The sequence below is a fragment of the Muntiacus reevesi genome, chromosome 2, assembly GCF_963930625.1.
Source record: "Muntiacus reevesi chromosome 2, mMunRee1.1, whole genome shotgun sequence".
NCBI classification, from domain to species: domain Eukaryota; kingdom Metazoa; phylum Chordata; class Mammalia; order Artiodactyla; family Cervidae; genus Muntiacus; species Muntiacus reevesi.
This window is the reverse complement of record NC_089250.1, coordinates 128564527-128581375: the sequence shown is the minus strand read 5'-3', so window position 1 is coordinate 128581375 and position 16849 is coordinate 128564527. Positions and strand designations below refer to the sequence as shown.

General features: G+C 35.0%; 1 protein-coding gene across 14 annotated transcripts in view; it reads right to left on the bottom strand.

The window, feature by feature from the left end:
• Positions 1-16849, bottom strand: part of PCDH15 (protocadherin related 15) — a 767128-nt gene that overhangs the window by 210402 nt on the left and 539877 nt on the right. For all 14 annotated transcript variants that reach the window (XM_065919987.1, XM_065919986.1, XM_065919983.1 and 11 more), the window contains 2 exons: positions 4967-5268; positions 329-553 (listed from right to left, as the gene is read on the bottom strand). In XM_065919987.1, coding sequence (XP_065776059.1) covers positions 329-553; positions 4967-5268 — 527 coding nt within the window. The remainder of the gene's footprint in view (positions 1-328; positions 554-4966; positions 5269-16849) is intronic.

Here is a 16849-nt window from a genome sequence, read left to right as displayed (position 1 = left end):
GACTATTGTGTAATCTAGAGAAATTATGACTTGATTGAAGTCACAGGGATAATGGTGGACCCAGGAAGCAACAGTATTTGAACTCTTATTTAGTGTTTTTTTTCAAATTTATCTTTTATAAATAGTTAACTAGTTCAGTTATTTCTCAAGTCTTTGTTAACACTTGACATTTAAAAATTTATATTCTGGCTTTGGTACCATTTATAATTATGGACTGCTGCCCCCAGATATTATACTACAGTATGGATTAAAAAAAAAAAAAACAAAAAACAGAAACTACAGATAGAGAAAACAAAGCAAGCAGCCAGAAGTCATCTATATTCCTTACCTTTACTATCACTGTGACAGTAGCAATACCAGGCGGCATTGTTCCATAAATATCAAAGGCCTCCACTAGAAAAGTGATACTTGCTTCCTGGTCTGGAAATGACTCATAGTCCAAACTCCTTAAAAGGGAGAGTTCTCCTGTAAATGGATGTAGTGCAAAAAAGTGCTTCACTTCTGGACTTCTTATCCGATAAGACACATTTGCTCCAAGGTCAACATCTTTGGCCTGTAACACGTTAAGAAGAAGAATGGTTATATCACTGCCATTTTCAAAACAAAGAAATGCAGGACTGATGGAGTTCATGTGTCAGTACCTAGAACAAGATGTTTCAGAGAGAAGTATTTCTTAAAGTAATTTACCAGATAGAGGGAGAGGGAGAAAAAGAAAGAGATCAAGTCAAAGACCGAGACTCAAGAGATTTTGTCATTGTTGCTCTTGTTACTATATCTGTTTTATTTGAACTATCACTGATGAAAAGAAACATACCACAGTAAAGAAATATTGTCATCCCTTATATGTGAAATCTAAACAGAAATGATACAAATGAATTCACAAAACAGAAAGAGACTCACAGACTTAGAAAGTGAACTTATGGTTGCTGTGGGGAAGGGGTAGTCAGGGACTTTGGGAAGGTCAAATACACAGTTATATTTAATATGGATAACCAACGAAGACCTATTGTATAGCACATGGAACTCTGCTCAGAGTTATGTGCCCAGCCTTGATGGAAGGGGGTTTTAGGGGAGGGTGGATGCATATATATTTATGGCTGAATCCTTGTGCTGTTCACCTGAATCTACTACAACATTGTTAATCAGCTATATCCCAATACAAAATAAAAAGTTTAAAGTTAAAAAAATTAAAATAAAAAGAGCAAAAAGGAAGTATTGTTGTAAATGACTGTTTATTATTTTCTGCTGATTGTATAACAATGAAAAATAATATCCTAAATATTCACAAGATGAATAAAGACAAAATACTTACCCTCCAGATAGGGGGTTCTCAAAGAAAATGCCAAAATAAAAGAGAAATGTTTGTGGACCTAGAGATTGTCATGCTGAGTGAAGTGAGTTAGAGAAAGACAAATATCATATATTTCTTATATGTGGAATTAAAAAAATGGTACAATTGAACTTGTTTACAAAACAGAGACAGAATCATGGATATAGAAAACAAACATACAGTTGCTACCGGTTGGCAAAGGATGGAAAGGGATAAATTGGGAGATTGGGGTTGACATATAAACACTACTATATGTAAAATAAATAACTAATAAGGACCTATTGTATACCACTGGGAATTCTTCTCAATATCTGTAATCACCTACATGGGGAAAGAATCAGAGAAGGAGTTGGATATAAATGTATGTATAACTGATTCACTTTATTGTATAGCAGAAACTAATACAACATTGTAAATCAACTATATGCCAATATATTTTTTTTTAATTCTCATTTCAAAAAAATAATTTCCCAGTCATAAAAACAACACACACACACACACACACATATATACACACACAAAGACAGAACAAACAAACAAAAACAACTGAAAAAGCAGGTTTCAAAGGAAACTTTATAGATGATTTTTTCATTCAGTAGTAGAGATTAGAAATTCCTACACTGGTAGGAAATGGAATGGAGCAAAGATGGAGTGGGGAAGGTCAGGTTTTGCTAGAATGTGTATGCAGTAAAGCAAACACCTCTGTAAATTTCAGTCTTGGCCCCCCTCCAAACAATTATCAACATCGCAATGGGAAAGATACTGTTAAAGCACAGATTTTATGATGTCACCTTCCTACCTAAAAACTCTTCTTTTCCATTTCATTTTGGATAAACTCCAATCTTCTTAACATGGTGAGGACACATATATTTTCTAGACCTTTAGCCCCTCAGTGAGGGGCTTTCCTCTCCTCCAGGATTTTAAGCGGGTTTTTCCACTGCCTTGAATATTCTTTTTCCCCCTTGAACAACTCTTATTTGTCCCTCAGTTAACAATTTAGAAATACACTTTCCCTAGGAAACATTCTCTTTGCTCTCAAGATTATGTTAAGAGTTCCACCTATGATCTCCCAGGCTCCTTGAATTGAGGACTTCTGTGTTAATTACCAGTTACTAGTCTGCTTGCTACACCAGACTGAAAATTCAATGAAGGCAAGAAATCTTGTTGATCTTTGAATCCTTGGGACTTGGAATCCAGTAAGTTTGTTGAATGAATGACTAGAGGAATAAATGGAGAAATAATAGCCTTCTCCCTGGTCAGCATCTGCCTTTTATACATTTAGTAATGTGTCTTCCCAGATGGCACTAGTGGTAGAGAACCCACCTGCCAATGTGGAAGACATAAGAAATGCAAGTTCAATCCCTGAGTTAGGAAGATCCCCTAGAGGAGGAAATGGAAACCCACTCCTGTATTCTTGCCTGGAGAATCCCATGAACTGCAGAGCCTGGCAAGCTACAGTTCATGGGGTTGCAAAGAGCCGGGCATGACTGAGCGACTGAACTGAACTGAACTAAGTAAACATATATCACATTGAATCATAGAAAACCACAAGCTCTTAAAATCCATGCTAACAAAATTCAAGTTGTAGATTGCAGGTTGGGAAACAGCTATATTTTCTTCTTCTAAAATATACTTTATAGAACACCTATGTCAGAATTAATGGGTTGGCAATTAAATGGAGATTTCTAGGCTAATCTAACTTACTGAATCTGAATATCCAGAGTTTCTGGTAATAATTTGAGAACTAAAAGAAAGAAGTTTAGATATAAAGACATTAATAAAAAGGAGAAATAGACTTCTGGAAGTATGCCAGTTATGTATAGAAAGTGAACAAATATTACAAAATAGTAAGTATAGCAATCTATTTCTGTAAGATACAGGGTGATTCTATACATTTGTATATGTGTACGAAAGAGATGGGCATACCAGACCATCTGACTTGACTCTTGAGAAACCTATATGCAGGTCAGGAAGCAACAGTTGAACTGGACATGGAACAACAGACTGGTTCCAAATAGGAAAAGGAGTATGTCAAGGCTGTATATTGTCACCCTGCTTATTTAACTTATATGCAGAGTACATCATGAGAAATGCTGGGCTGGAAGAAGCACAAGCTGGAATCAAGATTGCCGGGAGAAATATCAATAACCTCAAATATGCAGATGACACCACCCTTATGGCAGAAAGTGAAGAGGAACTAAAGAGCCTCTTGATGAAAGTAAAGAGGAGCGTTAAAAAGTTGGCTTAAAGCTTAACATTCAGAAAACTAAGATCATGGCATCCAGTCCCATCACTTCATGGCAAATAGATGGGGAAACAGTGGAAACAGGGGCAGACTTTATTTTTGGGGGACTCCAAAATCACTGCAGATGGTGATTGCAGACATGAAATTAAAAGACGCTTACTCCTTGGAAGGAAAGTTATGACCAACCTAGATAGCATATTAAAAAGCAGAGACATTACTTTGGCAACAAAGGTCTGTCTAGTCAAAGCTATGGTTTTTCCAGTGGTCATGTATGGATGTGAGAGTTGGACTGTGAAGAAAGCTGAGTGCCGAAGAATTGATGCTTTTGAACTGTGGTGTTGGAGAAGACTCTTGAGAGTCCCTTGGACTGCAAGGAGATCCAATCAGTCCATCTTAAAGCAGATCAGTACTGGGTGTTCATTGGAAGGACTGATGTTGAAGCTGAAACTCCAATACTTTGGCCACCTCATGCAAAGAGTTGACTCATTGGAAAAGATCCTGATGCTGGGAGGGATGGGGGCAGGAGGAGAAGGGGACGACAGAGGATGAGATGGTAGGATGGCATCAATGACTCGATGGACATGAGTTTGAGTAAACTCCGGGAGTTGGTGATGGGCAGGGAGCTCTGGAGTGCGACGATTCATGGGGTCATAAAGAGTCGGACACAACTGAGCAAATCAACTGAACTGAACTGAACTGATGCATGTATATGGGCTTCCCAGGTGGCTTAGTGTCAGTAAAGACACAAGGGTTCAATCCCTGGGTTGGGAAGAATTCCTGGAGAAGGAAATAGCAACCTACTCCAGTATTCTTGTGTGAGACATCTCATGAATAGAGGAGCCTGGCAGGCTACAGTCCATGGTGTCACAAAAAGTCAGACACGACTTAGTGACTAAACAGCAACAATACATGTGTATATATGTACATACCTGGATACATATATATTTAGACATGTGTGTAAATAGTTTATCTGATATTTGTGTGAGCAGAAACATAAAAGAAACATAAATGTAACATTTAATACTGAGTAACTTCGGAGATACAAGTTGAGAAATTATTAAGTTTTTAAAAATAGTCTAATGTATTGTCAATTGTTATAATAAATATTTGACATTCATTACTTTTGTAAATTTTATCTTGTAAATAAGTCTATTAAGAAGTGTTATTCAATTTCTTACAGTGGCAACTTTTCTCTCTTCTCTCTCTAAAATAAGCTAGTTAGGTAAAACAGAGTATGTAATATTTGAGTAATACATATATTAAAATTTACTTATCATTCATTTGAAATTTAACTGCATGTGTGCGTGTGTGCATTTTACTAAAGTCTGGCAGACCCATACAAATACCAAATTTTATACAGAATTCACGAAACAATTGCTTCTTCCACACACCTCTATTTGAAGGAAAGTGGTCCCAGCTGGCAGGTTCTCTTCAACGACGACAGTGTATGTTGAATTGGTGAAGACAGGGCTATTATCATCAATATCCAAAACCTTGATGGCCAGCGTAAGAGTTGAATGACGAGGGTGAACGGCTCCATCGGTTGCCACAACAACGAGCTCATAGGAGTCCCTGACTTCTCTGTTAAGCTTCACGGCTGTGTAAATGCTCCCATTGGATGTGATGCGAAAAAGATTGTTGAAGTTACCCAAGCTGTAGTGCACTTGGCCATTGATTCCAGCATCAGGATCTGCTGCCTAAACAAAATGAAAAACAGAGGAATTCACATAGTACTCTCTGTTATAATCTTTTAGAAGGGACAGTTAAAGAACGATGGCATATTTCTAACCAAATTTTTTTTTAGAGAGAGAAAAGTAAAAAGATAATGATAATGTAGTACAAAAGTCTAGAACATGAAAATAAATTTATAATAGTTTAATGATACTCTTAATTCTAAATGAGCATAAAATTAATTTGTATCAGTAGCAATAAGAATATTACATTCCTACAGAAAATTCACATTACATAAATACTGAATTTTTCCTGTATTATCATTTATTTAATAGATTTTGAACTCTAAAATTTAAAAAAGTTTTAATTAAACATAGAGTGATAGCTTAAGATCCTATATTTTTTAATTCAAGCTATATATTATATATCTATAACACATATAAAAGCACCATATATTGATAAATATAGATTACTGCATTTAATTCTCCTAATGTTCTTATGAATAAATATCATTGGTTCCATTCTACAAATGACAAAACTGTGGCTTATGGATTATAATTTGCTTAGAAATATGAAAGAAATAAAAATCTGTGCCTCAATTCTTAGTATAATGCCTACATAAAATTACTTAATAAATTTGAGAGATTAATTCATGTTAGAATAAATTAATGCAAGCAACTGAGGTTTAAAACTAAACATACTCCAAATCCCAAACAGAATGAAAGTTTAGTAACTCTAAAGCAACTGCAAAAGGCTCTTCAATATTAGAATACAATCTCTAAATGACAATAGAATTGATGCAATAATAAGCCTTTTGCAATTGGAAATTTTAAGTTATATTAAATAACTTTGCATTAAATAAAATAAGTAAATTTGAGTGGCTATTCTTCAAAGGAGTGTTATGAGAATTAATGTAATCTAAAACTCAATTGAAATAGAAATTATGACATCTCATTATCAAATACTGTGCATTTTGTACTACACAGCTTTATCTCATTGTTCCTCACACAAATTGGAGTAAATCTTAGAAACCATAAAATTTTATATAACTATGCACCAAATGGCTGCTAAGGAAAGGAAGGAAAACAAGAGACTTGGCTGCATTATGAGCAAGGGACACAATAATCAACTAATATTCACAAAGCCTGGGATGGAATATGATGTATTTTGAGCAGCATATAAGCAGATGTACATCCACCTTTACAAACACTGGGGAAGCAAGTGGGTTGGGTTTGCTGAACACTTTGCCTTGTTTGAAATGATAAAGCCCAAGATGTGAAAGTCAAGTTTATAACTATGCACCCTATGAATGCCAGACTTTCCAGCAGGATTCGTCCCTCTGACTCATTAAAACACAAATGTCCCTGGGAAGGCATTACTTCTGAAGTTTGAACCTGAGAAAAGATGAGGAACTGCAGGAATGTCTGAAGAGGAGAAAAGTACTGTAAAATAGTTGAAGAGCTTACATACACATATTTTCTTCTACTTTAAATCTTTCATAGAATTTGTCTTACAAATTATTGACAAATTAGTCAAGCTGGTCATCTTAATGAAAACAAACAAACAACAATATTGCCAACTCCCCCACAAAAAAACAACCTAACAAAAAATACTGTTTTGTCTTAAATCACTGCTTAAGTAAATAGAAAAATAAAATCTGGTAACATCAGTAGATCTTAGTTCATTAAATCAACACTATTAAACATTTCAGTGACTTTTTCTTCTGTGGGGATTTTTATGTAATTTAAATGATTCTCACTCAAGATGTGTTTTTATCTATCCCAATATTTGGAAGGTTTATTATGAAAGAATGATTCAATTTGATTAACGTGACTGTACATGTATATGTGTGGAGGGATAGGGGATATTAAGTATGTACTGTTCCATGTATGTCCAGCTACTGAACTGATATCTCTACTAGGACTTACACATCATAAGTTTATTATTTTATAGGTCTATAAAACAGAAGACAATAAGTGTGTCATCTGGCTAAAATCAAGGTATGCATAGGGCTGTGTTCCTTTCTGGAGGCTGTAGGCAAAGGTTCATTTCTTTGCTCATTCCAGTTATTGACAGATTACAGTTCCCTGAGGTTGTAGGATTGAGATCCCCACTTCCTTTTTACTTGTCATGCAAGGACTATTCCCAATTTCTAAGACCACCCACAAACCTTGGTTCTTGGCTCATGATACACTTTTTCTGTCTTCAAAGTTAGCAACAGTGGGTTAAGTCCCCCTCACACGTTCTGAATTTCTCCTTCTATTTTATCTCCCTGATCCACTCTGCTACCATCTTTGTTCACTATTAAACAGTTTTGATGACTACAGTGAGCCCACCTGGACATCTAGGATAATCCTCCCATCTCAAGTTACTAAACCTCATTACATCTGCAAAATTTCTTTTGCTGTGTAAGGTAACATATTCACACATGGGATGTGTTGGGAATCATAATTCTGTCTGCTCTAGAATCAGAAATTTAACATGTCCTTAACTAAACCCTTGATTATATTTGCCCAAATCTTTTTCATCTCTAATTCCCTTATTTCAGTAAATGATTCTTCCACTGACCCAATAGATTACATAAAAACAAAGAAGATATTCCTGAGATCTCCTTCTATCTTCTGTGATTCATTTATTCAATAATTTCAGAAAAGCATATTTAAAGTGATATATGAGGCTCAGCTTCAAGTTACAATGGTGTATTAGGTAATGAGGTCCAATATATCATGTAATTTACAGAGAAAATTCCTATTCTATTTGTAATATGCTGTTTACACCTGTATACAGTATCTCAATCCTAACCACTTTGGCCCAAATTATCATCAACTGTGGCTTAGATTACTAGATTACTTGTTAATTATTTTCTTTTTCAGTTATTTCATTTCAGAGAGGTCTTCTATAAAAGAAAAATGACATTATTTATCTTAATATCCTTTAATGATTTCAACTGTGTTCAGCAACATTCAAACAGTTAACATCGTCAAGACGTCGCCTATTGAACGCTACTTTCACTATGTTCTGGAATAACGCAAATCTCTCCAACCTCCAAATTTCTCTAAAGTCTCTGCCTAGTGGGGGCTTCTGCTATTATTTGCTAGGCTAATGCCTGCTCATTTTTCAAAAGTCAATTTAAACATCACTTTCTCAAAGGAGTCTTCTCTGAATTATGAAATATAAACGAGACCATTCTGTTATACATGCCAATAGCTCCATATAACTGTACTTTATATCATATTTAATAATTTTAAATTATATATTTATTTCTAAGATACACAAATGAATTGCATTTATTAACATATATAAATAAAGATATTACTGTTGTTCATTGTTCAGTCTGCCAGCCATGTCCAACTTTTTGCGACCCCATGGACTGCAGCACACCAGGCTTCCCTGTCCTTCACTATCTCCCAGAGTTTGCTCAAAGTCATGTCCATTGAGTCAATGATACCATCCAGCCATCTCTGTTGCTCCCTTCTCCTCCTGTCTTCAATCTTTCCCAGCATCACAGTCTTTTCCAATGAGTCTGCTCTTCGCATCAAGTAGCCAAAGTATTGGAACTTCAGCTTCAGCATCAGTCCTTCCAATGAATATTCAGGATTGATTTCCTCTAGGATTGACTGGTTGGATCTCCTTGCTATCCAAGGGATTCTCAAGAGTCTTCTCCAGCACCACAGTTCAAAAGTATCTATTCTTTGACTCTTAGTCTTCTTTATGGTCCAACTCTCACATCCACACATGACTACTGGAAAAACCATAGCTTCGACTATACAGACTTTGTTGGAAAAGTGATTTCTCTAATTTTTAATACACTGTCTAGGTTTGTGATAGCTTTTCTTCCAAGGAGCAAGTGTCTTTTAATTTTGTAGCTGCAGTCACCATCTGCAGTGATTTTGGAGCCCAAGAAAAAGAAGTCTGTCACTGTTGCCATTTTTTCCCCATCTATTTGCCATGAAGTGACAGGACTAGATGCCATGATCTTTGGATTTTGAATGTTGAGTTTTAAGCCAGCTTAATGAATATGCTACTACTGCTATTTATTAACATATAGCTATATAATTCTTAAAATATATATTTTATCATTATGCATCTATTGCTTGGTCCTATTTTGATTTATATCTCTTCCATTATCAGCCTCTATGCTTTTAATTAAGAATCCCAAAACAAACACTGTAGAATTATCAGAATTTCATCTGGGACTCTGATTACCTTGGTAGAACTACTGAATCCAGGTCTAAACTGGAAAATATCATTTTTAAAAACTGCAAAGTAGTATTTTGTTATGACTTGAATGAGTACGATGATAAGTAAATAGCTTTGTATTTTTAATATTTTGTAGAATGACAAAGAGGGCCTATGTAGTTTAAGACTGAGAACAACCTTGATACATAAAACGATAGCTACATTGTAGAAGTGCTGATTAGTTTCAGTGTTTCCACTATATATATTTTTGATATCATTAACTTTGGTGTGTTCCCTCTAGATATCAGATATCTCAACTATAAAATAAAAGATGTGAAATCGAATAGCAATTTTTAATCTCTTTTCCTACCATTATACATGTCAGAGATGAAATTCACAAATGTGGCACAGATCATCAATTATAATATGAATAAAATAGATGATAGTTATTGCATAATTCTCTGTAATCTAGTTGCAAAGTCATTTGTCTGTTTCACTGAATAAAATATATAAAAATTTAAGTGAATTGTCATTGCCATAGATAATATAAGTCAATAGCTAATATTAGAATAATGCAGATGTGTACCTACACTGGTAACAAATGACTCGGAAAAGACCTCACGTTTGATTATTCAACTCATGTTTGAAAACCACTGGGCTAGTGGATTGTTAAAGGAAACTTTCTCTAACAAGAGACAGGTTTAAAAAAAAAAAAAGTTTATTTCAGAATGAACCACCTACAGTGCTTGCATCATGTTAATATTTCCCAAGCCAGTGCATTAATCATATTTTCCCTTGTGAATTTTCCAATGTTCAGAGAAATGTTGCATTGAAAGTTCCTTTTTTATTAAGGATTGCGGAATGGTAACTTACTTTCCCCAGGATTCAACTAGCCAAAAGGAAGGACATTTTAGCAAGAAAATTGTCCTTTCTCTGTTCCCTTATTCAGTCATGAGTGGTGATTTGATAGAAAGAATTGGGTATACACACTGACTTCTTTTAACATAACATCTGATGTTTATAAGGACGTCATATGAGATGTTTGTTTTGCTATATGAGCTCTTTCCCTAAGAATAAGACCTACAATTTCAGTTCTGTCTGAGGCTGTGTAGTTACATTTAATTGTGGGGTAGCATTTACTAACCCATTTGGCTCTCATTACTAAACCTCTTTCCCCTCAATATCAATTTCACCTATTTGCCAGAATTTCATGTCTCTCTCTGAATTGTTTTGAACCTGGGGAAGGTATAGGATGTTATCAATTGATACTTCCAAATCCCAGGAAATATCAACACCACAGTTTCCAAACAAATTTAATCATAGATTTTTTTTTTTCATTGTTGTTTAGAAAAATATTTGCTAATATCTTGAGGGACACATAGTTTGTTAAATACTGTTGTAATACACTGAGCAACACTGGGAATAAGGCCTCTTTTAATAATCTGTCCATGATATTTTCACATAATACTTCCACTTTATACTGTTTGTTCCCCATGATCGATCACTTGAAAATAACCATCTTAAATTTATAGAACTAGTGGTTCCCACTTTCTACCACGTTGGGGTCCTTAACAGAGTCCACAGTAAGACAATAAATGGCAAGCAAAAGAAATCAGAAAAATATATTCTTTCAAAAGGTTCAATGAGAGATTTTTTAATGGCTTAAATTGATAGGAAAGGCCGTAGAGGGAGAAGCAAATATTGAATTTTTGTTATGACTTTGGTAAACTAACTCTAGGTGCTACATTTCATGGAATGTTAGCTTTGTGCCAGGAGTTTTCTAAAGGAAAAATTGAGGAGAGATGGAGAGAGCAAGGGAGATCTTTGTTAAAATAAATAAATTTGGGAAATTGGGATTAAAGAAAAATTTTTAAGCTTTCATTACTTCCGAACTTTTCATGTGCCATTATTTCAATGAGGAAGGCAAAGTTCTCAAGGACAGTAATGTATGCACCAGATTTAAAAATCCCAAGTAACAGAAATCTTTTCAACATGTTGACTGAACTACAGAAAGAAGTCCAGACTCCTATGCATGAGTTAATTTCAACCTACATTTTCAGCCTTCTCTTACTATTTACTGTCCTGTATAAACTTTCTGCTCAAGTCTAATCAATTTTCTACATTTCCTTACAACTCAGAATACACTTTTTGACATTTCCTTCAAGACTTGCCATGATGATTCTTTATTCACTTCTGAAATTCCAACCCTTAAGCCAGTCTTCAAATTCCAACCCCAGTTCAATCTCTCCTATGAAAATGTCTAGCATTTACAGAAAGATCATTTTATACATCAGAATTCTAGGCTTGACAAATACTTCTTCACATTACTTATTATTTACACCTTTTCCCCACAACCGTAAGTCCTCTGAGAAGGGAAGCAAATCTCATAACTCTTTATTTATTGAATTTTTCAAATTTCCAGAAATCCTTATTTTACAGTGGGATAATTTGTTGAGAGAAAATATCCAAACACATATTCAATAGGGATACTAAAAATAAATATTAGATGAAGCATTTTTATTAATAGGGTTTCATAATTTCATCAACTTATGTATAAAATGTTAATAATACATTCAAAGTCAAACACACACATACACACACATTCTGATACACATTTGCTGCTAATTCACTGAAGGACTAGTTTCCATAAAAGAAGTATATTTTATGCTCATGGAATTAAAGACCAACAATCAATAAGAAAATGTTCTAAAAAATTTAAAGTAACTGAGTAACACATCTAATAGAGACAAAGGAACTAGAACACTTATAAAATGCAGGATTATTTGCTTCCTTTTCTGACTCCTAATTAATTGAGAAGCATAAATAAAGTCATGTAAGTTGTAACTGAGTAACACATCTAATAGAGACAAAGAAACTAGAACACTTATAAAATGCAGGATTATTGGCTTCCTTTTCTGACTCCTAATTAATTGAGAAGCATAAATAAAGTCATGTAAGTTAAATAATATGGGATGGCTAAGCTAAGTAGTTTCATTTATCTACTATTATAGATGAGTATGTAGATGTTAGAAAAGGTAAGCAAACATAAAATTCCCTATTATCAGCAATACTGTCAAGAAGTGTGCATTGATGTTTAATATCTAACCAAGGAACTCAGTGTGTGATGATGCAATGAAACCATTCATCTTCCTAGAAATCAATTAAAAGTTAATTAAAATTGTTAATAAGAAAAATCACACATCTCTTTTCATCTTGTACTACATCAAAGAAATAAACAGTAATTGCTGCAACTTTATAATCATCTCTCCATGGTTAACACATTTTGTAATATACACCTTACTATGGGACCTGATTTGCAGCTACTTATTTGTGAATGCATATTGCTGGGACATCAGCTGATAGTCTGTAGTCAAATAAAGATTTCACTGGACAAAACTTTGAATATATGCTAGAAAAACTTTTGAATAGCCTTAATCACTGAAGTCAAAGTTAAGAGTCAGCCAGTTAACACTGCAGTCAGCCAAATAATTACTTAATAAGTACAACACATCATGCACAAGGGCTTTTATTTACTATACCATTTTATAGTACATCATTTAAAAAGGAAGCTGGGATTTCTTACACATTATATCTATGCCTTTTGCTGCTTCATTATATTTTAGAGAAGTCTTTTATATATGCTTTCTCATCGATAAAGGTGGAAACCCATTACTGGGATACCTACACTGGGAATTACAAATTCTATACAGATGTAAAAGCATGTCTTTATGGGTAGAATATACTGGGATAAGACCTTGAAGGAGAGCATGAGGCCTGCCCGCCTTCCATTGAAAACTCCCTGCTTAGATTATTTATGCATTTTCAATGATTCATTCATATTTAAAATGTTTTATATTCATACCCATTTGGATTATTTAGATATAAAATGATTTCTGTTTATTTTCATAAAAGTCAAGTCTATATAAAGAACTTTGAGGACAAACAGAAAATATAGCTATGAGAAAGGTGTGAACTGCCATGTAGCACCTAATCAGCCCAGTGCAAAACTCAGAGGGAGCTTAGCTCTAGTTTTTGCTTGTCCTTCACTGCAACTTTTGAGCCTGTGCGCTTCTCTCTCACCTTGAAGCCGGAGCCATAAAAGTTGTTGAGCAGGGAGGTCAAAAGAAGTTGGGCAGTGCATCCTTAATGACATTACTAATGGAAATACATTTTTTAAATTATCTATCAACTTCGAAGAGATATAAAATAGTTGTTATCTTTATTTCTTTAAAGAAGCTGAGTTATTTCAAGAGATGTGATTATCAGTGTAAAAGGGGAGAAGCAATTTACTGACTCATGATACTGGCAAATGTGTCCTCTCTCCCTACCTATTCATTATTGAACAATGGCAACCAGACTTACTGGCTAGAAGGTAACAAGTGTACTTAAGCTCAAATCACTAAAAATATAACAAGAGTAAATAGTTGTTGTTTTTTTTTTTAATCAAATACTGAAACTGTCACACATTTAATCCTTAGGAGTCTAGAAAACCCATATGTAAACTAGAGATTCCTTAAAGGCTTAAGCTCTAGGTTAAAAGCCCAGCTCTTTCCCATACTAATTATATGTCCTTGGGTGAGTCAGTCACTCTAAGCTTCCATAATTCATTTGTAAAAGTATGATGATAGTATTTATCTCACTACCTACTATGAGGATTGAACAAATTTAACAGCATGCTTAGATCGTTAGGTATGTTTATTGAGGTTTCCAACACCTACTTAGAAGTTATTATAAAGCTCAATTTTTGTCTAAAGTTCTTAATTTTTTTTTTAATTAGAATAAAGTAGTCTAACTTTATTCAGTTTTTATATACTTCATTTCGCTTAAGATCACATTTAACCCCAGTACAGTAAGTCTATTAGGATCTTTTGTGGCTCAACAGTAAAAAATCTGCCTACAAGGTTTAATGCAGGAGACCTGGGTTGGAGACATGGGTTGGAAAGATCCCCTGGAGAAAGAAATGGAAAGCTACTCCAGTATTCTTGCCTGGAGAATCCCACGGACAGAGAAGCCTGGTGGGTTACAGGCCATAGGGTCACACAGAGTTGGACACGACTGAAGTCACTAAGCTTCAGCAGCAGCAGGAACAGTGTGTCCATTAAGTTCCATTGCTTTGTTTTTGTCAAGATCTGAGAATTTGGGTGCCTGTATTAATTATAGAAATAATATGTGAAAAATCTTAAAACCTGTCCATGTTGTGTTTTTAGTGTAACAAATAAAAATATGAGGAAAATTTGTATGATGAAATTATATATAACAAAAAGGAAAGCACACTTTAACTATTACAAGAAACAATAATGAAGATTTAAGACACTTGAGGTGTAAATTCAGGTAGTATTGGACATATGATAGAGAAATTTCTATGAAAAATTACACCTGATCATTTTATGGATATTGTTACATTGAGAAATGTTTGCTACATCTCGCCTGAGAAAAATACTGTATTTTTGAAAAATCAAAAATGTATAACATTTGAAAGCAGAAAAGAAGGCAACTTCCAGTTGCATTTTAAAGTAATTTCATCATGGGTTGGGAAACAAATGTATGTCAACTGGTGAGTGGTCAGGAACTGATCATAAATTGTGAGGCTCTTAAGATCATTATAGTGAGAACTGAAAGGGATATAAGAATTATTTCACACTAAACATTTCTTAACTTGTCATAACTACTGCAGACCATCCTTCCAAATCTGAAAGATAAATTCTACCCAGAGAACTCAGTAAACAGTATTTCCCCACATAAAAGGTTAGACAGCTACCCATATTTTTCTCCAAAGCTATGTCTTTTTCTAGTGATCTTAAATTCTTTCTATTCTACCAAGGAGGAAACTTCTACTAAACTGTCTTTCAGGGCTTGGATGTTTTTCTAGGATGCCTCTCCTGGTTTCCCCAAATCAAGACTTTGTCCTTCCACTAACACTCCTTGCCATTTTGTTTTCATTTAGCTCAACAATATAATGTAGCTGCCTGCTCACCTGCTTGTCTTCTACACTACAATTCCTGCAAATTGAGGACAAGAAAAATGCATTGCTCATAGCTTAACTTCTAATGCCTTTTCTGTATTAAGGTTCAGTGAGTATTTGCTGAATAAATACTTCATTAAGGACTGCTTCTTCTGAAGCAGTAACTGCCTTAAATGAAAATTTTGTTGAATTTACTAATGATAGCCAAAATAATCATTTCTAGTTTACACAATAAATTACATTTTATTATAACATTCAAGGCTCTATGTGATCTTTTTCTAACATATCCTTATACACCCACCTCTCACAACTAACTCTCTGGCATAAACTCTAGGTTGTAGTCAAAGGAGTTTATTTATTATGTCAGACAGCTTTTAAATAACTCCAAAATCTCAGTGGTTTGCTCTCACTGATGTTTATTTCTCATTCGTGCAGTATCTACCATGGATTCCATGTAGCTCTTTACTTAAGGAAGGAGTCTGAAGGAGCAGGCTTTACTGGAACATGTCACTCATGTGACTGGGCTTCCCTGGTTGCAGTGGTAAGGAACAAGCCTGCCAATGCAGGAGATGCAGGTTTGATCCCTGGGTTGGGAAGATCCCCTGGTGAAGTAAACGGCAACCCACTCCAGCATTCTTGCCTGGAAATTTCCATGGACAGAGGAGCCTGATGGGCTACAGACCATGGGGTTGCAAGAGTCAGACATGACTGAGCATGCACACATACATATGTACATTCATGTGGCCAAGGGGGAAAAAAGAGATAATAAAGCCACAGCTCTTAATGCTTCTGCTTCAATGTGGAACATATCACCTACAGATCTTATATCATCATGGCTGATGTCATAAGGTGGGGAAGTAGCATCCTTTTGGAGTGTGGGGCAGCAAAAACCTGGAAACAATAAGAGTCTAGTAGTACAGTGGTTCGAAATCTACCGTTCAATGTAGGAGACACAGGTTCAATTCCTGGTTGGGGAGCTAAGATCCCATGTGCTATGGGGCAACTAGGCCCACGTATTGCAACTAGAGAGCCCATGTACCACAATTAGAGAGCCCACATGCTCTAGAGTCTGTGCTCCACAAGAGAACCCTGTGTGCCTCAACTAGAGAAACTCCCCCAAGCCACTATAGAAAGCCCATGGGCCATGAGTCACAACAGAAAGATCCAGGAGAGCCCAAAAAAAAAAAACAAAACAAAAACAAAAAACAGTCTACCTGCCTTGTTGTCCTTCAAACACACAACGCTCCCTCTTACTTTCACTTCTAGGCATCTGTATTTAAATTCTATCTAATTCTTCAAAACTTACCTCCAGTTTCACTCAATTTCTTCGTGGGAAACCTCTTCTTTCCATCTAGTCTTCTGATCCCTTTTGCACTCAGCACAAACTACTTTCTGTATCTTTATGTTGTGCAATTAAATATTAGGTCTAAAAGTCATGCTCATCCATTTTTACATAACAAGA